Source organism: Notothenia rossii, assembly GCF_949606895.1.
Source record: "Notothenia rossii genome assembly, chromosome: 5".
Classification (NCBI taxonomy): Eukaryota; Metazoa; Chordata; class Actinopteri; order Perciformes; family Nototheniidae; genus Notothenia; species Notothenia rossii.
In genome coordinates, this window is record NC_136903.1 from 33,617,569 (window position 1) to 33,643,278 (window position 25,710).

Sequence of the window (25,710 nt, forward strand, 5' to 3'; positions counted from 1 at the left end):
TGTCGATAGCTAACATTTGCTAATTAACATTCAACAGAAAGTACAGGTTGTCTGGAATTTGATTGGTTTTTCAAATATTTGGTCACAACCAAAGTAAAAATATCAACCTCATGTTGCTGCCGTTAGATGAACTGTTAGGCGATCTTGAAAGTCAGGGGGATTTTTCCCCTGGGAATAGATAGTTGGTTTCAGACAGAGGGTGACAAGAGGTGCTGCAGCACAGGCAGTATGAGAAAAATAAAGAGCTTTTTGAACATTAAAGTATGGAGACATGTCCCAGTAGAGACACTAAATACAAATGTGAACCTGGAAATTAACATAATATGGCCCCTTTAAGTCTGGACAAAATGGCGGACGGTTCAGCCGACCAACATTGCCATCACAAAAGAAAAAGGGATCAGTTCCACACAGTAAGGTGAACAGAATTTGTCTGTCATCATCAAAAGTTATTTAGATAGAAAGTTACATATAAAGTGTGTTCCATTAACTCTAATATAAGCCTACATGATGGGCCACTGCTCATCTTCATACTACCGGATTAATTTCATTTTTTGCACACTGTTTATTTCTGAAATTCAGCATCCTTATATGGCAGCTATTAAAGTATTTCTAATCAAGCACAGCTTTCAAGCAATTACTAACATATTATGGGATGCAGATTTAGTAACATGTAACTACAATCCCCAAAGAACAGTCTGTACATACTGCACAGTAAATATGCAGCCTCCTGTGGTGCAGCTTCCCGCAGAGGATACCTCAAAGTCCCTGTTTTATTAAGAGGTTCCTTCCCAGCATGCTCTCTGCTGTCAGTCAGCTACTCCCTAAGGATTCAGATTTATCTATTTAACTTTGCCAGCTCTGGTGGACAGCTGAAAGCGACTGGGAGCTCAAAATGGAGAGCAGCGCTGTGATTTGCCAGCAGATGTGAAAGATTCATGATCTTATCTACATTAATCAATCTAATCTCAATACTTGTCATGGCATGGTTTTAAAATACACTTACAGGCCTCACTTTGTCTTTTACTGTACCATCCCATGATTATATTGTCTTACATATTTCCATAGACCTATGCTCAGTAAAGCATCTGAGTTTTGCGTTCATGTTTTTTTTAATTTATTTAGCATTTTTCCATCCTCAGATGACAAACAAGTCAGTAACTCACTGCTCAGTGACAGGAAGTAGAGAATAGATCTCCATAGTGGTACCATTAGCATGCCTGAGCAATTACAGCATGTGTGTGTGAGTGTGTGTGTGCACAATTGTGTCCAGCACGGTTGATGTTCGTCAGAATCCCATTGGTGGTGATGTGGTTGTAGACTAAGTGATTTTTTTTCCTACTGTTTCAACTAAGTGCTTCTTACTGGTGCGATAGTCTCATTACTACCCCTTACACTCTTTTTCAAAAATAGGGAAACATTTCCCCTATCCCCTTGTAATGAGCCCCCTAAAAGAACATAGACGTATATTTATCGTCTTTCCTCCCTTGCTTTGGGATCCTTTTTGACCTGCCTTGTTTATTGAATCATGTTGAACATTTCTGAAAGCTGACCTGGGGATTCTAGAAAGTGTGATTTACACAAACTCTTACAAAAATCCCCCAAAAAGAATTGATTCAGCCCATTTTCTTATGTAGACTCAAACATTTGAGTCTCTAAACGTTGCTTTTGTCTGGTTTTCTGTTTCAGCTTTGCTTCCACCACAAGGCAAAAGTGACTAAATGTTTTTAATAAGGCCCTAGCTGATTAAATGTTGTATCCTTAGTGATATGTTAAAATGGGGAGATAAACAACACAAGGCAATAATGTGTGGGAATGTATTCAAATCAAACAGTAGCTGAACACCTACACATCTGTATAAGCAGAATCAACAACAAGCATTACTGTTACTGACAACTTTTATGATGAGGACATCAATTAAACTTGAATTTATTCATAATAAGAGATAAAATTGTGAGTTTTGGTAAAAAATAAAGTAACTCTGGAGAAGTCCTGTTGAAGAGGAATGGTCAAAGGTGTTAGAGGGCAGAGTTCTCCAGAGCGAGCCAGAAAAGAGCTGAAGAAGCAAAAGCACTGATTTATTCATGTCTTCATTAACTCCTACATGACTACAGAGTTCTGTTGAGATTGAAATATGTCTTAAAAACAGACCGTCAGACGAGTAGGAAAGAAGAAGAAGACATGCCGATTTTCGTATGACCCTAACCATTATTTGAACGTTCCTCCGTTTACATAAACTATTACTGTACTTCCCTTTTGAAACACAACTAATATTATAGTCAAGGACAAGAGGAGAGTTGGTAGTCTACATACATTAACACATACACAGGCAGACACACACACACACACACACACACACACACACACACACACACACACACACACACACACACACACACACACACACACACACACACACACCTGCAACAACATTATCACAAATTATTTCACTGATTAGTTGAAAACTTGATTCTGATTGGCCGATTTTTTAATTCAGAAAAACAGCTCTTTTATTTTTGGATAACAGGCCGTTGCTAAGGACGCCCTGATCATGGGTCCATGCCGGTCCATGCAGTCATATCAATCGGCAGAAAGACGTCCAGTTAATTGAATGTCAGAGGTGGCCAGAAAAACACACAAGTTTTCTTCTATCAGAAAACACAGTGGAATGCTGTTTGAATATTCATTGTTATATTTGTGGGGAGCATGGAATTTGGATTCATGGTGGCTAAACTGTTTTTTAAAGGACAACTGAAAAACAGCGCAAGAGAAGTAAGAGGTTAAAAGAGTCAGAGAGCTGGACCATAGAAATATGCAGAGGAAGCATACACAATAGGGCAAACCATTAGTCAGAATGGCTATTGGAACTTTTCCTCTAAACATTTCACATATGTAAGTACATTTGTCCGACGAGTTCATACAAACACACACACACACACACACACACACACACACACACACACACACACACACACACACACACACACACACACACACACACACACACACACACACACACACACACACACACACATTATACAAACGACCAATAATGCATACTTTTTTTAAATTGTATTCCCTATTTCGCAGTATGTGTTCTTGTAGATGTTTTACCTGTCCTTTAAAGACGTTATTACACAATAGAAAAAGAGAACAAAAGGTTAGTATTCATTTGTGCATAAATAGCGTCTGCAAACACGTAATAAGTATTGTGTAATATAATGTATATATTCTATTGTTGTCAGAAATGGACTTCAGATGACTCAACAAAACGTGTTTCCTTGATTCCTTTTTACTGCATCTTCAGAGAGAGGACAATATGAAAGTGAGAGAAATGAGGAAGAGAGTTGAACCATTTGAGTCTTTAATAATAGATGTGAAGCATCTTTTCCAGGTTATTACGTCCATTTTGTAAAGGATGCTTTCAGTTAGCATTTTTCATAAATTGTTATTATCTTAAGCCTACAGTTTCTTGATGAATGGTTATCAATATGAAACAATAGTTTTACAAAATCAGCAAAACAACATGAAAATCCAGCATAAAATTTGGATGCCTGTAGTGAAAAGTGATTTAATTTTCAGAACTCAAATACCAGTCAAATTAGCACCTTGTTTGCCCTTAGTGTTTCTGTGGTTGCCATGGTTAGCTGCAGCAGCAAGTTGAAATAGAGTCATCATCATCTCATAGCAAAGACAAAGCAAATAGCCACGTTTAAATTGTTTCATGAGGCTCGTCTCGCTCTATGAAGCCATCACAACAGATATCCACAGATTAACGCAACCTCTCAAAAAGTGCTCTGCAGCTGCTTTCTGCAAATTGCCTTTCGAGACGGTTAAATCAGGTGGACAAATTGGCACCATATGCAGCCTGAAGGCGCCTCACTGTGGGATAATGTGTAGCGCCTGTTGATAAGTTGAATGAAATCCAACATGCACTTTGTCTTCGCTAATGCCCCTTCATTTTTAAACGCGGCCCAGATTCTTCGGTGATCTGTGGTAATGTGAATCAAAATGAGTGATGATGTCATCATCGGCATAGAAACTGTCTCAGCATTCTGCCTGGCTGGTTTTATCTATAGCAGTCTCATCATGGTGGCACTTCCCCTGGTGCCTTTGTACACTGTAAAATTGAAGTGTCATCCCATTGTATTTGAAACTCAGGAGGCCTCAGACAGAATATTATTCCAAACATCACTCAGACCCCACTTCACGGCTCCTTTGTAGTGTTGGCTCCGAGAGTCTTGTTCCTGTCCTCCCTGCATTGTCATATGTTCAACCACAAGACAACAAGGGAAATCTCGTTGAAAGGCTTAATTTATCATTAGGGAAATATTTTTCTCATCGCTGATTTGGCAAGGGTATGCAACAGGGGCATAATAACAGTGTGTGAGAGTTATAACAGGTCAATCAGCGAGGTTCCTCCTCAGCATGTCTGTTGAAGGCTGTGAAGGCAGAAGTTGTTATTTTTTCCGGAAATGTTCCAAAGCTATACATTCTATTAATATAATTCACAGCAATAAGAAATGTGAAAACGTATCGGCACCACTGTGGCACAAATAGATTAATGGTGTCAATCGAGGTTCTACATGTTCCTACATGTACATCTGCAGCATGATTATTAACTTTCCTCTGGGGTCGAGGATCATGCTGGGATTTCTCTACATAGTGTCTTATCAAACTCAATAAATAAGACGAAGATCTCACTTGGGATTCAGTGTAACTTTTGTTGTCATACTGCATCTTGGCAACAGAAAACCTTGGCAATGATATAAATAACTCAATCAATCAATCAATCAATGTTTATTTATATAGCCCAATATCACAAATGTTACATTTGTCTCAGTGGACTTCACAGTTTGTACAGAATACGACACCCTCTATCCTTAGACCCTCACATCGTACAAGGAAAAAATTCCAGAGAAAACCCACAGTTTAAAGGGAAAAATGGGAGAAACCTCAGGGAGAGCAACAGAGGAGGGATCCCTCTCCCAGGACGGACAGACGTGCAATAGATGCCGTGTATAAATTGAAAAGATAATACATTTGCAACATAGGTAGTCCAAATGTTTGGAAATGCATGTGTGTATAATAGGAAGATGAATCCACGAGGATATCCATCCAGGACTTATGATCCAGGACCACAGCCACGACTCAAGATCCAGGACTCGCGATCCATGACACAGGACCGCAGGATCATCCATGACTCCGGATCCCGGAACAGAACATGTCAGTCGGTGTCTCTCAGTTTCACTTTTGTTTAGCACTTAATATTCTAAATGTACCTTAAACTTATTTAAGCATATTTTGGTGCAAACTTATAAATATGAATGTAATTAAAGTCTTATTTAGGTATTAATGTGTACACATGTAAACATGTGTCTTTGACTGTGTATATATATACATATTTGCACACATATTTTACATATTTTTATATGCACTTGTTTTTATATTGGGGATTGTGGGAAACGGTATTTCGATCTCTGTCTGTACACACAAACTGGAAGATTGACAATAAAGTTGACTTTGACTTTTGATTTCTTCCTAACATTACCTTATGGCAGGGGTGTCAAACTCAAATACAAAGTGGGCCAAAATTAAAAAATCGGTACTAGTCGAGGGCCGGACTAGTTCAATGTTTATTGCAAAACGTATTGAAATGAACTTAATGCACATATTAAACTTGGAACTAACAAAGCTTAAATTATTGCCCATAAAAACAATATTAAACATTAAATAATCAGTTGTAATCTGTAATTTATTGTTTTTTATTGTGATTGTAGTAATGTGTTTTTATTACATGTACAGCACTTTGGCTCGACCAAAAATCGCTTTTAAATGTGCTTTATAAATAAAACTTGATTTGATTTCTTACGGCTCTATCTGCAGCTTTTCCAGAGTCATTTCTTATGATTACATTTCTCCACAGGCCAACAACAGCTTAAAAAAAACAATTTCCGTCAAAGAAAAAAACAAACATGCCCTGTTGTCGCAAGAAAGAAAGTGCAGAAGGAAACATCCATTGAAACTCAGTGTGCTGCTCTGTGATGCTAGTTCAAGCCAGATACTTGGCATCTCATCTTGGGTGCAAGTTCATCAATGTTTGGGGTCAGGCTCTGAGCGGAGGAAATCCTTAGGATTGAGTGAAGGTGTGCGTGCAATATAACGGCGGGCCAGATCTAATAGAAATAAAAAATTATCCTGCGGGCCGAAATTAAATCCACCAAGGGCCTGATTTGGCCCCCGGGCCTTGAGTTTGGCACATGTGCCTTACGGTAAGTCATGTGCTTAATCATGACTTTCCTTTACCTAAAGTGTAACCCTAAACAGTAATGTAGTTAGTAAGAGAAATGCTAACTCATGCCCTTGAAAATACCAGTAGGCCTACTGCTCTCTTATCAATGTAGGTTACAAGCAAGTTAGCCAAAAATGCTATGGTTTCCTGATTATGTTAGAGCAGATGAACACACTGTTTTTCTTTTTCCTTGTGTTTTTCAAGAAAGCTGGTCCCGGTTGCTAGTGAGGGGACGTATCGTATACCAGTATGTATACAGGGGGGTACACACCAGGCTCTGATGGACTTTACTGTGATTAGGGACAGGCTGTATCGTGTGAGCCGTGACACACAGACAGGAGAGTTAAATACCCAGTTTGTTGGTACCAAAAAGCCGTCGGGAAATGGTTTTCGAGGCGGCTCATCATAACCCCATGTCAGGTCACCTAGGCTAGGGAACGACAAATCACTACACCGGATAATGGCCCGATTTGATTGGCCGGGCATTCGCGCAGATGTGAAGCGGTGGAGCCGTAATGGTGTAATCCATCTCTGAAACATTCACTCGTATTTCACACTTCCCATAAAACAATCCGTGCTATATATAGAAATATTTATTAATAACATCTGAATAGACAATGTACACATTCGTCCTTCAGTTCGTAATATATCTTGTGTTAACAATTTGATGATTATCTCACAACAGAAGATAGATTTTAAAAATGATTTACAGAAAAATTATGCATGCACTGCACCTACGAACACAGAAGAAACTGTCATTGTTATTTGTGACAGTGTCCAATACGTACATAAACAATACTGGCATTAAACTGAACTTTCAAAAAACAAACACTGGATTATTAAAACAACTACAGGGTGTTGTCTAAATGAATTAGGTCCAATACCATTCGGTTAGGGCTGTTGGAAGTATTTTTTTCAGAATGGAAAACAACACAATCAATTATTTAAATGAAAATTATAAAAGTATTTTCCTCACATGTTTTATAATGTTAGCAATAAAACAAACAAGTAACTGAAGAGAGTCGATGGGCACAATTTGCAATCAATCAGGGAATTTTCCCTTTTTCTTTAACTTGGTATTAGTTCCTTAGATTTGTCCATCATATCTATCAGTTAAGTAGTCACCAGAGTAATTCCCAATATCTAAAGTAGTCATGTGGGCTGAAATAACAAACAGACTATCAGAGAAGCTAACACTTTAAATCTCTAAATCTAAGGTAACATGTTAACCGGGAAGCTAGTCTGTCAACTGTTTATAATTGACAGTTTAGGTTTAGGGTTGAACCTTTCTCTTTATACCCTATCAACCCACTATACTGTATACTACCCAGTGAGCAACAAACAGCTGACAAAGCTAGTGACTATCTAATGAGCATAGTGAGCCACTTTGAGACAGACATTATGCTTAAAGGTTGGTGGAGACCCAAAACAGAGCTCAAATAAAATCTTCCCCTTACCATTGGAAATAACATATATTGTATTATTATAATATATAATAAGTCCAAAATTACAATTATACAGGTTTGGAAGTAACAAATGCATACATCTACATTGTAACCCTAGAAAAGTAATGTTGTTAATTACAATTAGTTGAGGCTCACGGATGTTTTATTCTGAGGTTGGTTATTTAAGAAAAGTTGTTGGGTTAGGGTTAGGTTTAGGTTTCTTCAATTGTCTGAGTTGGGTCATCCAGGAGGCTTTACAGTGAAAATGGTTGCTAATTATTTATGAACCGATGTATGCTCAGGCTGCCAGCGTCTGTCTTTAGGGAAATCATTTATTGTACGATGAGGGCTTGCTGGCGTTTGATAGTGTGATGTTTTTCTGCTTGTGTCTACAAGCATTTAAATTGTCTTTGTTTTGTTGGTTTTTTTCCACAGTAATATCCTCTTGCATTATCATGCAGCGAGAATCATGAGCACTTCCAGAACATGCCCCTATTACTGCCACCACCAAAACCTTGTCCTTTATTTTGACCACACCCTGTTAACAAACAAGGACAATTTAACATGCAGTTAATAACAAATGTTATGTTCCCTCTGTAAGCTACATTTCCCGTTATTGGTGAAAATCCTCTTCAATTTATCTTTACAGGAAGTGTTCTGTGAGAAAATCGCCCATAGAGGTAAAACTGAGGCTTACACTAAGAATCTTCATTGTTCGTTTCTTGAGTTTAGGCAATGCATGAGAAGTTTGAATGTTGGCTAAACTATTGTTCAAAAGAGCTGAAAATGTGTCGATTTTAACAGAAAGTGCACTCTTAGTCATTTCTAATTATGTCTAACTCTTACTGCATCTATGATCACACAAAGCACAAGTTAAATCTCACACATTGGCATATAAATTAAAGATTTTGGTCCATTTACTGCAGTTTATTCAAAAATAATAATAAAGCTGGACCTGGTTAAATAATCTCAACATGTTTAAATTGTGAGTCACAACTTAAAGTAACAAATGAAAGTACTGTAGTAGTACAGTTGGAATGTAGTTAAGTGAGTTTTGGTTGTGAAGATACAAAAGGAAGTAAGTAGCGGGGTTAGCTTTCGCAGCAGTCCTAGCAAACTTTAGCCTTGTTTAATCTATTGACACAGCAGTGTGAGTAGAACTGACATCTCTACTGTAGATGTTAGTTAGTCAGAACATTGTACAGTATGTTTCCACATTTCAATTGGACTATCTTCAAGTACATCCCTACAGTTCTACCAACGTCAGGCCCTGTGTGTGTGTGTGGTGTGTGTGTGTGTGTGTGTGTGTGTGAGTGTGTGTGTGTGTGTGTGCTGTGTGTGTGTGTGTGTGTTGTGTGTGGTGTGTGTGTGTGTGTGTGTGTGTGTGTGTGTGTGGTGTGTGGTGTGTGTGCGTGCGGTGCGTGCGTGCGTGTGTGTGTGTGTGTGTTGTGGTCATGGTGATGGTGGTGTCTTCAGGGAATTGGTGGATCCTCTTTGGCTTCCACTCCCCGTCACTACTGTTCCGACCCACTGGACCACGTCAGGGATGAAATAAAGAGGGAAGGAGAGAAAGAGGATGAGGTTAGAATTCAAACAGAGTAAAACAAAAAAACTTGGAGTTGATCTTATATGTAGATTGTTGTCCTAATATGAGAGCCAATAACATACTGTTCCATTGTGCCTAAAAAAAAAAGTCTGAATTACTTAATTCTTTATTGACCCTATATTAGTTATATGAGGGTCCTGTCAAGGCTTGTAGAATGGGAACTTAATTTTCCATCGACTTTGGCTTTTCAGGGCATCATTCACCAAGAAACATTGGTCCCAAAAAGCTGAATTTAGACACCATTGTTGGAAAATGTCGCAATTGTATTTGCACACTTGTTTGTTATTGCTAATGTCCAAAGCTTGAAGCTTTAAACACCAATGAATAGGCTCTTGGGAGAGGGAGCCAATGTATGTCTTGAGCTAAATCCAGTGGATTTAAAAAATCTTAAGAAAATGTCTTCCATATGGACATAGAATGCTTTTATTCTATGTTTCCTTTTTTGGGAATAATTTGCTTAGGTATTCAACCTTTGACACAGTTCATAATTTTCTCCTCTCACTGTCTCCTCCCATGGCATAGGTCTACGGCCTTGGGTATTGCTGCTATCTCTCTTAAGGAGGAGCAGCTTGGGCGCATTGTTGTTGCCAGTCTATGACAGAGCACAAGCTGCCATGAGGTAGTTTTACTTTTCAGGGCAACACGTTCTCACTCCCAATCCGTCACATGTTAACGGACGGTCAGCGGCCCCTCCCCTTCACTCTATTACGCACAGGGTACCCCTAGAGCAGGGTGGGGGAACCTTTTTCCTCTCAAGGGCCATTTCAATTTTTTCAACATCCTCCGAGGGCCGTACAAATTATTGACCTCTGCTTAAAAATACTAAAATCACAGCCCATTCCTTGGCCTTTCTTTCATGCTGTGCAAAGAAACAGCAACCTCTGAATCCAGATATCTCACCATGACTCGTGCATGCATGCAAGCAAATGTATTTAGTATCCTATCCATGTGAACATGATTTAAGTGGGGGGGGGGGGACCGAACCTCCTCTAGGGGGGGTCCATCCTCCCCCGGGAAGAATTTTTTTTAAATTTTGAAGTTAAAGCATCATTCTGATGTACTTTGAGAGCAACATGAAGAGATCTATGGATACATCTCACAACACCCATATGAAACAGAACTGTAAGCAGATTTATTTTTCTTTATGGATATTTTACAAATCACTCCCCTTTCAAACTGTATTCTTGTTTATTAATAACAACTTTTTTTACTGTCATATAGTATTTTATAGCCTGTTTACTTTATTCTCTTATTTTGTTAGAACTATAATGACCATATAAAGATGTGCCTTTACCTCACTGGTTGGAGAAAAAGCTTCTTATATTCGTTAGCATAGCTAGCTAACCAGATGCTAATAACAACAAAGTGATTGACTGTATGATCAGTATGACAGATGAACATATCGCCTCTGGGCTTTCAACTAAAGCCACAGCCACCGAGCCACGCAAAAACTGCGGCATGTGTACGGCTCCTTATGGGTAGGCCTACTGCAATTTCTGAAGTGTTGGAGCCGTGTTCTTGGTGCTCTCCGTCAGAACTGCACCCCTGTCAGACGAGACATATACCACGTGATGACACGTTAGGCTCGTGTTGTGTTCCAGGACCCTGACCTTGCCAGGAAAAACAGGTACTTGCATGTTTAATTTTTTTTGCGCGTCTAGATTTTTTTCTCTTTTTTTCTTTTTCTGCGTGTTTAAATTACCTCGAGGGCCGTACCAAATGGTCTCGCGGGCCGTATACGGCCCGGAGGCCGGAGGTTCCCCACCCCTGCCCTAGAGAGTCAGTTTTCAACGGGTAGGGCGTCCCATTGACTTGCATAGAGCTCCCTGAACGTTCATAATAGAGGAGTTGGGATCGCGGCAAAATGCTCTCCGCAGATCCATTCTCACAGCGTTTATCAACCTTTTTCGTACTCAATATCAAGCCACACTTATTGTTTTTACTTCTTTATTTTAATTGAATAATGTAGGACTTTTGTTGCCGTCAGTTATGGGGAGAGTAGGGCCTCAGAATACTGAAATCTGTATTGTTTCATCGTTTTTTCCTTCTAATTTTGTATTCTGTTTTTTGCGCATATATTTAACACATTTCAGGAACCAAAATTTGAACCTTGGATAAAGCCAGGTTAAAAATTCTCGTTTAATTTTGTATTCATATTAGCATCTAAGGCTTTTACAGAAGAGATTTTGGATATCTCTTTGTATCACTCCATAAATCAGAAAATACTGTCAACAGCCCTAAAATATCAATTTTCGCCATGTTTCTAGTTATAAAATCTTATATAATTCAGGCTATGAATGACATATGAACAAACCCTTCTGTAAAAGCCTTCATAATATTGATAGGAATATAACTGGAAGATTTGGTGTATGTAAGTGCAACTGAAATGGACATTTTGGACTCAAGAGTAGGAGAAAAAACTCATTTTGAGAAAACGACCTTTAAAGATTGCAGTGTGGCGCTAGCTAAACCCTCCTGTTCTTTGGATGACAGCTTGCGCCTCGACGCACTCCGTGAAGGTATTTCATGTTCGGGGTCATTTGTTTTTTGTATAATCTTGCTTCGTGCAAGTGACAATTGTTGTTGTCTTCTCTGTGAACGTTTTTTTCGCCATTCTTTTGCCATTTTGAGATTTAGATTTCTATTTCTAAAGCTAACCAGGAAGTGTTTTAGCACACCACGTGACGCATCTGAACGAATCACGTTGTCAGAAGTTGACACCAGCCAATGAGATTTCGTTTCTTGGTTTAAGACCCTTTTGTACTTTCACGATTGGTTGCTGATACAAAAGAAATGACTGTAGTGCCGGTAAGAAGGAGTTGGAGGCGGAGTATTGAAGATGGATTTCCACTCTTTATTTTCCATTGAGCACTAGTGATATCAGACATGTACTCAGTGATGAGAGTCAAGTTAGAGTGCGTTGCTAGCTCTAGCTTGGCAACCTATATCTCCGGTGTTACACTAAACAAGGTCTGTGTAGGAACTTTGAAAAGTGAATTATGGTTAACTAGAGTCACCACATGACCATATTTGGATCCGATGAGATTGTGCAGGAGAGACTGAGCTTTCCAACGATATCTCTGATGACATGGTGCAAACAGCGGTCGCGGTACTTTATGTTACGTTAGAATGCTAACTTTTGTTGAATTTAGGAGAAATATACAGACGGAAATAGACAAACTAGAGTAAAAATGAACACTTAAATGTGTATTTTGTACGTTTTCCTTCCAAAAGCCTGAAAGAAAACATGTTATGGAATCAAAATAGCACAACATCTCAAAATTGACCAGTGCATGAAAAACGATGTTTTTGCCTGCCGTGTCTCGCCTTTAACAAGCAATTTATGCGGCTCGTATCACTGACAGCCGGGCACCGCCTTTTTTCTTTTTTTTTTAAGCGGCCCCCTCCCCACTTTTGGCAGTACCCCCTGACCAAAATGACTTCCCGCGGCTATGGAAAGTCCAGACGGAGAATAATTTTGCGGTAGAACTTCTCTTTATACATCCATGGATACAACATTACGTGTTGATAGAAATCGAAATAAGACCCCACGGTTTGATGATTGATAGGTGTGTGGGCTGTCTTTCATTTTGACACACAGAACAATGGGGGCTATCCACCCTTTTCCAAAATGTAAAGTAATTCACACAGCCTCTTCCCTCTTCTCTCTGTGAGGAGCAGCAGGTTCAGCTTTCAGAACAAAGTAACAAAACACAAAAATGGCATTCATTTTTTTTTAAATATGTCGTGTAGTAATTAGGGATGCACCGAATATTCGGCCGCCGAAAATTATCGGCCGAAAATGGTTAAAAAGGCCCTTTCGGCTAGCACCGAAAAAATATCACCGAATGTCAGGGAACAGGGTTACGTTGGTAAGCTAACGTGTTGTTGTGATGACGTAATCAAAACGCGGCGACAAGCACGGCGCGCGACCATGCTCGCGGCTGGCTCACAGCCAACATGTCTGGCGCTTGGAGATATTTAAAAAATATCAGCGAAAGAGGCGCGGATTGCGATTTGTAAAACGTGTTCAGCTAACATTTCTCGAGGGGGTGTAACTGCAAAGACTTTCACCACTTCGGGATTACTCCACCACTTGAAATCAAAACACCCGGACAAATATGCGGAGTAAGATCAAATCACAAGCACTGACAGCGAGAGACTGTTCAGCGCTGCCTCTCATGTGCTTGATGAGAAGAGGAACAGACTTATGGCTGATAAAGCAGAGAAGCTAATGTTCATTAAAAAGAACCTCCCACTTTTCCTTAATAAGTAGACAAGGCTGGCTTATCATAAGCTTATCTAGTTCTACATCTCTACTCTATACCCACTTTCCTGAACAATTTTCATTTTGAGTTATAATTCACCATCTCAGGTTATCATTAGTGGGAAATGACAGCAGCACAGTGTTCAATATATTGTACTTTCGGTATCTAAATGATACAATGTTGTTTACATTGCTCATGAGGACAGACCTATGGGACAGACCACCTTATTTGCAGATTCTTGAAATTGTAATTTAATTTGTAATTGATTGTGGATTTTGTATCCAGTTTTCACTTTATGTATCTTTATACAATGTTTACTACTTTGCTTATGAGGACAGACAGCCTTATTTACAGATTCTTGAAATTGAATTGTAATTTCATTTGTAAATAGTTACATTCATGTGGATTTATCCAGATTGCACATTTGTATGCATGCACTTATAGGTGCATTTGTTGTGCCTGGCTGTTACAGTCTTTATTTACACTATTTTGTTGTAGGCCTACTGGTCAAGATGTTTATGTCAGTTTTAAAGCACCTTGGCTTTGTTCTGAATGCACTTTGTTGTAGTTATCCAACAGAGAAAAAAAAATGCACTTGACTTGGAATTAATGTACTGTATGCATTCAAAAGTGCTGAATAAATGTTTTATGGACCCATAATAGTGATTATTATTTAAGTTAAGTTTTGCCATAATCATGTCTTTTTCCATAATCAGGCAGCTGAACAACATTGGTAAAAAATGAACACATTATATATATATATATATTTCTATTAATCATTTTCGGCCTTTCGGCATTCGGTTTTCAGCCAACTGTTTCCTATTTTCAGTATCGGTTTCGGCCAAGAATTTCCCATTTGGTGCACCCCTAGTAGTAATATATTTTTTTCTTCTCAAGAGAGTACCAGAATGTGTATTTTATCTTAGTATTTCCAAAAATCTCCTGGGGGATAATCCCCCTAGACTACCCTGTAGGGGTCAGGTTTTCAGCATGTCGACTTTTTCACCTGTGGGGAAATTGCAGGATTGGCTCCAGGTCGTCTTTTTTATTTACTACAAGGCAAATGTGCTTTTTTATTTCATACAGTTCAATTTTGATTGAGACCGGGAAATAATCTAAACCTCACACGTGGCGTTTCACTGTCAAGGGAAGCGATATAGCGTGTATTTAATTACATTGCAAATCCTGACTTGAGTCCCACCACTGTATGGGTTAGCCCTAGATTACCCAACAAAAATACTCTGGAGCCGCCACTGACTGTCACTTAGCAAACTTGTCAGCTCAATTGTTAATGGGTCAACAAATTCCCCAGTTTACTCAAAAGTGGTATTTGTTTTATTGATTGCTGCTTCATAACTGCCTGAAAGTGTTTATTTCTTGTAGGGCAGTGGACAGAAAAGGTTTAAAAGAGTAAATAATGCCATACAGCTAATAAAAAGCTTCTTCCATTTCTGATTTGCCTTTGTTCCTGCAAAGCTCAGCTGTGTCAAGTCAATTTGCTGTTGGTCAAACAGATTGCCATCAGCTCAAACACCTGGGGAAAAGTTGATAAATTCACTTAATGCTTCCTTGCTGGTGTGGCAAGACCTTAAGAACATTTTTAAATATCAGAAATTATACCAAAAGTTGGCTTGCGGACAGACTACATGTCAGGCAAAATGGAGGCAACCAAGCTTTCTGCTTTTTTATTTTCCCATGCTTTCCGCTCAATAGCATCAGCTCGATGCTTGAAATGACCCTGGGGAATTCAATAGCATTTTTTCGTTGGTGCAAGCCTTGCGTGGATGTGTTTACAGTCTTGTCTGAAGAAATCAAGTCAGAGAATTATTTATTCTGTCAGACTGTGTCAGAGGGTCAGTGAGGTTAACTCAATCTCTTAAGAAACGGCATAAAAGCCTAAAGCTGATAATAAGACTGCATGTGTATGTGAGCCCGAGACATACAGTAGACTTGTTGTTGTTGTTGTTGTTATGGACCGAGACACAGGACGTAGGACCCAAAAGCAGGACTCGAAGACAGTTGTCCAAAAATAGAATGTTCTTTATTAACAAAACTTAAATCGTACTTTCAAAAAATAGAAAGTAGTTAAATAGCCAAAGCTAAGTTGTACAGCAACACAAAAACTCACTTGGCAAAAGGTCTAAATCTCAAGGTAGGTATCAGGAGTCAAAAAGGCACAGGTTCTCACGACATGAAACATAACAAACTGACAAAGGAACAAAGAAACACCAGGGCTATATATAGGTGAGGGGGATGGGCACAGGTGAAAACAATCAGGGCAGGGTCAAGCAATCTCAAGGACGGGAAACACACAAAGGCAGGAAATGTGGGATCTGGAATGAGAGGAAAGATTACTTTCAAAATAAAAACAGGAAGTGGCAAGATCAAAACACAAAACTAGAGTAAAAACATAACTAAACCTGACATATCTGTCGAGTCACAACAGTTGTTGTGTCGGAATACTTTCTGTCTGCACATCACCAATATGCAGACCGAAAGTTTTTTAGAAATATTAGGGCTAGGAAAAAAGTGAATCACATTCCCAAATTTGACCCAGACTTTGTCCTGTAATTACAGCGCAGATTTCTACCACGCCAAAATGGAAACTGCTCTCGTTTCTTAGGTGTGATGAAAATGGGCATTGGCCTGAAGCATTTTATAGCCAGTTTCTTGAAGTTTCACAGGAGTGTGAGTGCACAAGATCACCAACGTAGGAACAGGTAGTGCTTGCAATATGATAACGACAGCAAGAATACTATCATATAAGAATACGCCCTGTGTAGCGCCCATTATACGGAGGGCGCTCACAGCAGCTCTTCATGACACCAGCATTGTTGATGGATTAGCTAAATGAATTGTCAGTCTTCATGCCAATAATTCAGAAATCATCAAAACTAAACTGGGAGTTTATAATAAATAAAAAAGAACCCTATGATTTTTCTCACCACTTTGTCATGTAGTTCTTTCTTTGAGTGTGTGTGTGTGTGTGTGTGTGTGTGTGTGTGTGTGTGTGTGTGTGTGTGTGTGTGTGTGTGTGTGTGTGTGTGTGTGTGTGTGTGTGTGTGTGTGTGTGTGTGTGTGTGTGTGTGTGTGTGTGTGTGTGTGATAGAGAGAGAGAGAGATTAAGTGACATATCCCGTTGGCCAAGTTCCCTCAGGATTTAAGGATATTTTAAAGGAACATAAATAAGCCATTAGCCTGGATCTGAGGATCTGAGGCCCTGTTGTAGCCCAGTGCTGCTGCTAATGGCCTCAGATAAGACACGGCTACTGGAGAGTGTCTGACAGGACCTGTGTGTGTGTTTGTGTCTGCTTTAGTGCTATACAAATGGCCCTCGAGAGCGCAAGAGAGCTCTTTTAGCTTCACCGTTATTGGTGATATCAGGGTCACTGACCAACAACCAATACTGCAACTCCTCTGGTATTACAGTGTGAAAGTTAACGTCCATGTACTTCTGCAGCTTGATGCACTCCTCAGTAAAACACACTGATGGCTAGCTGGGAAAATGGGAAAAATCATGGTCTCAGGTTGCAACTAAATGAGATAACCATGTGATGGGACTTCAAAATAGCTTCAACTGCCTGTAAAACTTAAAATACTACTACATTTGCTTTGTTTCCTACTGCCTTCTGTTAAAGGTCCCATGTCATGCTTTTCCGGTTATTACCCGTCCCCTTGTGTGTTATGTAGCTTTTTCTGCATGTAAACGGTCTGCAAAGTCACAAACCCTCAAAGTACACCCTGTAGGGAGTAAAACTCTAACACAGAGAAGACCTGTCTATGCTGCCCCAGAACGCCTCGTTGGAGATTGCAGATTGGAGTGCACTCGGTGCACCGAGTTTGGGGGTGCTAGTGGAGCCTCACAGATGGGGGTGCTGCAGCCCCCTCAGCACCCCCCCCTTTCCTTCGTCCATGGTGCTCAGGCTGAGTTCAGGCTGAGTTTCGCGATGTCTCGCTATCTCGCAGACCCCACGCAGCAACCAGGAAACGACACCAGTAATACAGCTCACACTGTCCGCTCCTCGCAGCAGAGAGCCGCGCAACGTCCCGCCAACACGGCACCCAGACCCCACGCAACATTCTCATCTGTTTGTCATTACTGGTGTCATTTTCTGGTTCCTAACAAACACGATTGTAATACATAATCACTGATGTTCCGCTGTAACGGTGGTGGACTCATCAGAACACAGTGGGCGAGCTGACCAATCAGAGCACAGTGGGCTCGTAGGGAGGGGGGGGCAGGAGCTCCAACAAGCCGTTTAGACAGAGAGTGAATACACATACAGAGATGCTGTATGAGAAACCAATGTCATTTTGGAACATTGAACAATGTCAATCTATTCTAGTAGACCTCAACAATGGAATTATGATCAGTAGAAATGGCCATGACATGGAACCTTTAACACCTACACACATGCAGACATACATACATATTCAGGAATATATGGGGATAAGATGTTAGGGAAAGGACGAGACTGAATTTTCCCTCTAAACGCTTTACACCAGTGCATGACATTAAGGATTTTGGGAGATGGCCCTGTGGTCCATCTAAGCTAATTTACAGATGGCCCTGAGCCCAATAGAGATTGCCCTGAAAAATTTGCGCGGACGAAATGGCACGAAGGGTTTGGGGGGCCTCCCCCTAGAAAATGAAAGATGTTTGCAGGTCTTACTGTAGATGCTGTCTGGTGCATTCTCTAGACTGAATTATAAGATGAATCACCACAATATTATATTGTACACTTTCAATTTGATTCTTCATTTCACTTGTTTGTTTGTTCTTGTTTGTGTTTGCTCGCTTGCATGCCCTGCATAGCTATAAGAAATACTTAAGTTGTTGGTCAAGAAGACACTTTCCATCTGATGAAGGCAAATGCCTTCCCAGATGTAAAAAAGTAGAACACATTACATTCAGCTGTAACTGCCAAAAGAAACATTATTTACACTATTATGGCCCCTGTTAAAAATGTTTGTAATGTTATCTACTGTAAATTGGTCGAACGAATGCCTCCTCATCCGGAAGCTGACCGAGCAGACCCGAGCAGCAGTCGAGAGGAGCCGAGCGCATCCGCGAAGCACACAAAATGGCGACGTCAGAGTTCCCGTTAGCCGGCAAATCTAAATCTCTTTGGTCAAAATAATTTCCCTTTAGCGCAATACCGCTTCAGTTGCGCCACTTATGTGACAGACAAGAAGAGTATGTGACAGACAAGAATAGTCAATTCTAATGTCTAACACTTAATGTGGAGAAAGAGATGTCCTGTATGGGTTGATTGTGCGTTGATCTGTTGCTAATGCCTCGGGGTTCCGGTGGGCATGTAAACAAATGCATAATGCTGCGCTATACTTTGTGGCCTCACCCAGTTGCATAGCGACACTTATTGTTTAGGTGTCTTTTAATAAGCAGGCAGTCCTATCATTAGCTAGAACTAGCTGGATCTGATCGATATGGACATAAACGCGAGTGAAGTCTAATCTGACGGGACAGAGAGATCAGCTGCTGCTGACAAGTCGACACGCAGCGCTGCATGATCACATGCAGCGGTGAGCGGACAAAACACACACTTCAGGTTAGAATATCACACGTAGCTATTTTAATTACCTCTCAAACTACCGTAACTAGTTATAGATATGTTTAGTTTTACTGTCGGGTTACTCATTACTGGATCCGCGAGCTGCATGATACTGGCGTAATAGATTGCCCGGTCGGGCCACCAGCAGGTGAGGCTTCATTGCCCGAGCTAAATACTAGATGGTCCCGGGCCATCGGGCAGTCCTTAATGTCGAGCCCTGCTTTACACAATCATTTCCCCAGAAGAAGTTATTTCTGTGTGAGTTTTTTAAGTTCAGTGTCATAATGCCTCAACATGGGTTAAGCTCGAAATAAAGCAAAAGGTTGTTGATTTACTTTATAGTCATATCCATCATTAAAGGTGGGGTAGGTAAGTTTGAGAAACCGGCTCGAGATACACTTTTTGTTCTATTCAATGGAATGCTCTTAATATCCCGATAGCAATGCATATTTTAAGTGCCTTGACAAAAAATCCACTAAAAATATCATCTGTAGAAGCCGTAGTACTGTAAAAAGCACGACCAATCATTTTAGCCGGCCCGGCTAAAATAACTGGATGGCCTTCCTGCCTGTCAGAATTCCATCTGTGCACAAACTTATCTCGTGCCCTCATTGGTCATGTTCTCGTTCGTGTGTGTTGGAGGAGGGGCTCTGTAAGGAAGTGGCAGATTTTTTCCAGCTGTGTATTTTCAAATTCTAGCGCACTCGAGCTGGTTTTTCCAAAGTTACCTACCCCACCTTTAAGTGCTGCTGCCGTGATGATCCCAGTTTTAAGTTTGTTTTCCGGTTTTATTTTGAAAGGTTTTCTCCTTGTGTGCCATGTTTTTTGTACTTCCTGTCTTTGTGTGTTTTCCAGCCTGTTTGGATTGTTTGTCCTGGCCTTATTAGTTCCACTGGTTCACCATAAGCCTGCCAACCACCTGAAACTCCTGTACACCTGTACTTGATCCCCTCATTAGTTCAGATTATTTGTAGGTTTTGCTTGTGTGTTGTTATACCTGAAGTTCTGCTCTGTTTGCTTTGCAATGCCTGGATTACACTTAAGAACAAACTTATTTTCAGATGAAAAATCCATTTGGTTCCCCCCTGTTCCACTCACTTTATATACAAGTTATCTTGTTTTACCCAGAATGTCATTGTGTGTACTTTGTTTAGCTTTATAAGGAAGGGGCTTGCATACAATATTCCTGTCAAGATGTTTTTTTGTTAAGTTTGTTACTTTAAAATGCAGTCTTTTCAGTTCTTATACATTTGCAACAAACAGAAAATGTTTTTGAAAAGATAATGGAATGCTAAAATCAATAAATGCTTTGAATATAAGATTGCATTTTCAAGATTTCAGTTGGAAATGTCATTAGGATAGCTGAAGAAAATTAGACATGTTCATTAGAGATGGAATAATATTTCTGGGGTCCTTAGTCTCTTTTATAACGAGCATCGTCAGACCTCCTGCGGTAAAAATAATGATGTCTTACGTCAACAGTCTCCACGTTAACATCCAACAAGCTAGCCAATGTCTATTTCATTTACAAAGGAATGCTAAACACGCCTAACTTCTTAGCAAACCTGAAATGAATCTTCAAATTCTTTCAGATAAAGGACACATAAGAGACAGCGGATGCTAATGCGTGTTATAGCTCATGATAGGCGTTACATTTACCCAAACAGCAACCCATTTTGAAGCGTTTTATATTCTGACCCCTTCGGCTGAATACCAATAGAATTTAGCTCTGACAACCCGACATAAATTAACATGAATCAGTCCAGCATCTGTTTTAGCACGCTCTGTTTTTTTAATGAGTGTGGGCAGGGAATTCAAAAATAGAAACAGCTCACTGAATGTAGTGTGTGTGTGTGTGTGTGTGTGTGTGTGTGTGTGTGTGTGTGTGTGTGTGTGTGTGTGTGTGTGTGTGTGTGTGTGTGTGTGTGTGTGTGCATATGTGTGTGTGTGTGTGTGTGTGTGTGTGTGTGTGTGTGTGTGTGTGTGTGTGTGTGTGTGTTTGTTTGTGAGCTAGGTGCTTCTGTTTTGGCAATCCCAACTAAACAGGTCAAGTATAAAGAGGGTTATGCAGTATTCTTGTTATGTAATTGACTATATATGTACTTCAAAATGTCTGTTTTGAATCAAGACAGTTTTTGTATACTCAACTGTAAGTTTTTTCCCATTTAAATGTTCACCTCGCCTGAACTTTTTGTGTATATATTCCATGGGCGTAGGAAGCAGCCTGAATGTGGGGGGGACATTTTTAACGTGGGGTGTGGGGGTTACCCCCACGAAAAAAATAATAGATTTCCTGTATTCTGGTGCATTTTAACAGATGGTTTGATAATTGTATGTGGCTATACTAGTATGAGGAAAATTATGGGTATATTTTGTCATTTCATCCAGTAGTAAAAAAAGGAAACATATTTGATTATTAATTCAGAGCCGTCTTTGAATTAATAAAAAGCAGTTTAAATGCCCATTTATATACAACAGTAAATATTTGTGAGTGCATTGAGAGATATTGTTGTGGAGAGTCATTTATATATAAATCGCAAAATACATTTGTGAATCCTTCTGTGAGCATTTATTAATATTGAGACTGATCTGACTCCATACGGATGTTAAGTTCACCTAGGAATGGTATCATTGACTTAAATGTTCAAATAAATGTTGCTCTTCTGTCTATATTGGTCATATGATGCCCCTTGACTGAAATGTTTCCTGTTCAATATCCCCACTGATTTCCTTAACATTCTGGGATGAGAGTCCACATCATAATTTACTCTAAACTGTCATTTCCCTATCATCACTCACCTCAGCAATGGACATCTCTACACTGTCCCTGTGTTCTGCCTCTGACTCACTTTCAAGCGCCTAGATGTCAAGAGAGGTGGTGAAGTGATAATTATTTATTGAGCAGTATACTCTTTCACATTGAATCATAACAAGTAATACTGAATGTAAATACAACTGACTCTATAGTAAGTCCCAGTCTGTGACATTGGACATTTTGAAGACTCAAAGTCCCAAGCAGTAGGTAGAATATTAGCTAGTCTATGTAATGTGCACAGAAAATAAATAGTTAACTGAATACATAAACATAAACACACACAAAAAGCTTCTGAATGATAAGAAGTATAATTAAAATATAATGTACATTACCATTTTGAGAGAGAGTACCTAAATGAAAGAACTCAGAAAATCTCTTATCGAACTGAGGCTCCAGTAAAACACACAGACTGCGTTTCTACATGGACATCATGGTGTTTACATGAGCACAGAGAGATCGGGTTATTCATGTTCCCTGTTTACATGATAAATACTAGTAACCTGGCATTTCGATGCCTTTTCTCATCTAAACTATTCAGTATTTGTATCTCTCTATCATGACATAAAGAAGAAAATCCTCTCAAGAAGTGAGACGCTTTTGCCGCCGCCGCCGCCATCACTGTTAACTGATACCAGCTGATGACTTACTTTCCTCTTCTTTGAAAAAAATGTTCTTATGTCCATGTTGTCTGGGGGAGAAAACATATCAAACCAAGAGATCGTCAGCTTTGATTTTCGCTATATTAACAATGTCCTGAACATTTGGTGTGTGTGCCTTACCTCCACTACCGGCATCGCTTCATACAACAGATCTGAGCTGTCCAACTATGGCAACACTCCTTGAACATGCACGTGTTATGTGAGAATCTGCCTTGGTACAAAGCAGCAGTGAAAACATGGTCCGGAGTTTCATTGATTTGGGCATTCTCTCAATAAGCAAGTGGAATGGATTTGATAGTGAAGCACTGACACAGCGCTCTACAAAGTGCGGCGAGTGGATAGACCGATGCACGGACTTTCCACATGGTAAAAGTGAGGGGGTCTAAACTAATCACTTCAACAAGTGGGGGGGACTTGTCCCACCCTCATATAATGGCTGCGACGCCCGTGATATATTCTTTAAATAAACCTACACAAGTATGTAATTTTACTTGATAATTGTGCTAAATTAGCCTGATGATGAGTGAATGGCCGTATTGTTTCGACAATGAGCCTGAGCACTTCAATTTTGATCACTGTACAGAAAATCAAAACTGTAATTGTCTTTACCTCTAAGCTAAGCATGGAACATCTTAAGACGTTTTCATTTGCACAGACATCCCGCAGTGAACGGTCACTCTAACATACCAGATTTTTAGTCATGCTAGTGGCCACTGGTTGATTTAGTCCACCACTTTTTTCCAGATTGAACATTCTATACAAATATGGATGGATTGTCATACATTTAAACAGGCGTGTAGGTTCTTCAGAAGATGACAACTGACTACCATGAGACCTTCTAGTAGTGGAATGTATTGACAACTATAAGATGATAAGCACAACAACTTTATTATACGTTCGTAGTCCCCAGAGGATGAATCCTAATGATTTTGTTGATAAAAGATATTGTCCTCTGGAACTACAGGGTTTACATTTGTGTGATATTACTAAGTACCTAGTGGTAATACCTGGTTTAGACATTTCTTGTTCTTCTTAGGAGGAATTGTTATCACTTTGATGATTTGGCTTTCTTTAGATAGCGCTAGGGATGCCAGAAACTGACCATGATCAAATTCGAAAATCGGACAGCCCTGGTGAATATTAATCGATTATTAAATAATAATAAAAAAATATAGAAATAAAATCGAATTTTAAAAAATAATTTTCGATTATGGAGACTGTAACGAATATTCGAAAAATCGAATAATCGCTGGCATCCCTAGATAGCGCCATTATCAGATCCAATATTTTTAAACCATCAACATGTCCATCAGCCTGAATTGTTGTCTTAGCTAATTGAAGCATGCTTACATGCTAAACTAAGATAGTGAACATGGTTAACATTATACATGCTAAAGCATGTTAGCATTTTCATTTTAAGAACGTTGGTATGAAGCATTTAGCTCAAAGCACACCACTGTTCAGCCGTCCAAAGATGCTAGCATGGTTGTATCTAGATCAGGGGTTCCCAACCTTTATTGTGCCAAGGACCGGCAGATACATTACAAAATATTCGCAGACCGGTTGTCAATTTTAGCTGATTTTAATATTTACTCACCAGCAGGTGGCAACAGAGGCCAATTGTATTTAACAGCCTGAAGAAATACCAATATGCATCCAAAACATATTAATAACGTTTAAAACCAGGATACAATTAAAACAAATTAGGACCACTGTACACATATTGATATAATATATAATATAATAATAGCCTAATATGGCAACAGTGGCTAATTGTATGTAACAGCCTTAACAAATAATATAACAATATGCATCCAAAACATATTAACAACGTTTAAAACCAGGATACAATTAAAACAAATTAGGACCACTGTACACATATTGATATAACTGAAATGTCAGGGAGACCCCTGGGCTTGTTTGCCAGCAATAATAACGTCATACCGGGGTGTTCGTTCCGGTGCACTCCGACAGCATTTAGCACTACATCGAGATTAAGATTAAACTAACTTATTTTGGGAACACCCACATACCTATGGAGTTGGCCAGATGTGTGTAAATTACTGTTCATGGTAATTTTAAAACAAATGCCGTTGTTGGACACACACAAACACACCGAACATACACACACACACACACACACACACACACACACACACACACACAAACACAGTGGAGCTGAGCAGAGCACATACACACACACATCATGCGCCTTTGTGACCGGACATTTCCTTCATACAACGAGTAATAGGGGGAATAATCGGGCCGTTCGATGTGTGTGTGTGAAACGTAGTAGCCTGCAGTGGGGAACACAGTGAAGGCGGTGTGTGTACGCGCTGGTGCTGCACTTCTCAGAGGCTGCCTCCTGATGCTGCAGCCATTTCATGAAGTGAAGGAGGTTTTACAAATAAAAAAAATAGCTCTACACCCATGGCCGCAATGTCCTTAAAATAAAGTCAGAGTTCGAAATATATCTCAAATAATGTATTCACTGCCATTTCCCCACATAAATATAACAGTCTGTGATTAAACGGTTGTCTCCTGTGTGCTTCACTTCCTATTGGCGCACCGGTAGCTTTCTCTGTGCACGAGAGGCTGAGACCTTATGCTAACCAATTTTGATTTATTTTGTATGTTTTGTATGAAATAATACTACTGGTATAGGTGTGAAACATTTTTTTTTGATAAAATATTTTTTTATATTTATAATTCTGCAAATATTACGATAAACTCACAGCTCACAGCTAAACTCGCGGCCCGGTAGTAACACCTCCGCGGCCCAGTACCGGTCCGCGGACCGGGGGTTGGGAACCCCTGATCTAGATGATTGCATGAAGATGATCTTTACTTAAGAATAGTTGCTTTGTTGTTACAGTGTTACTAAGGGAATGTATTGTACTGATACACAAGTTGGCCCGTACCTCTATGAGGGGGTGCCAGTGTGCAATGGGTTTCCGTGGGTATGACAGCATCTCACTCCAGTGGTCTCGCCCCAGGCTCTCTGCCTCATTGCCCACCCTGCATACTCCGATCACTTCATTGTGTCCAACCCTGC

At 39.8% G+C, this 25,710-nt stretch overlaps 1 protein-coding gene across 3 annotated transcripts in view; it reads right to left on the bottom strand.

The window, feature by feature from the left end:
• Positions 1–9,151: 9,151 nt before the first annotated feature.
• Positions 9,152–25,710, bottom strand: part of syt9b (synaptotagmin IXb) — an 80,980-nt gene continuing 64,421 nt past the window's right edge. Inside the window, exons 7-9 of one of the 3 annotated variants that reach the window (XM_079682041.1) lie at positions 25,577–25,706; positions 21,981–22,040; positions 15,696–15,941 (exon numbers count right to left, since the gene is read on the bottom strand). In XM_079682041.1, coding sequence (XP_079538167.1) covers positions 15,903–15,941; positions 21,981–22,040; positions 25,577–25,706 — 229 coding nt within the window. In that variant the 3' untranslated portion in view covers positions 15,696–15,902. Of the gene's footprint in view, positions 9,265–15,695; positions 15,942–21,980; positions 22,041–25,576; positions 25,707–25,710 lie in introns of those variants that run through there. The other 2 variants (XM_079682042.1, XM_079682043.1) reach the window with 2 other exon arrangements.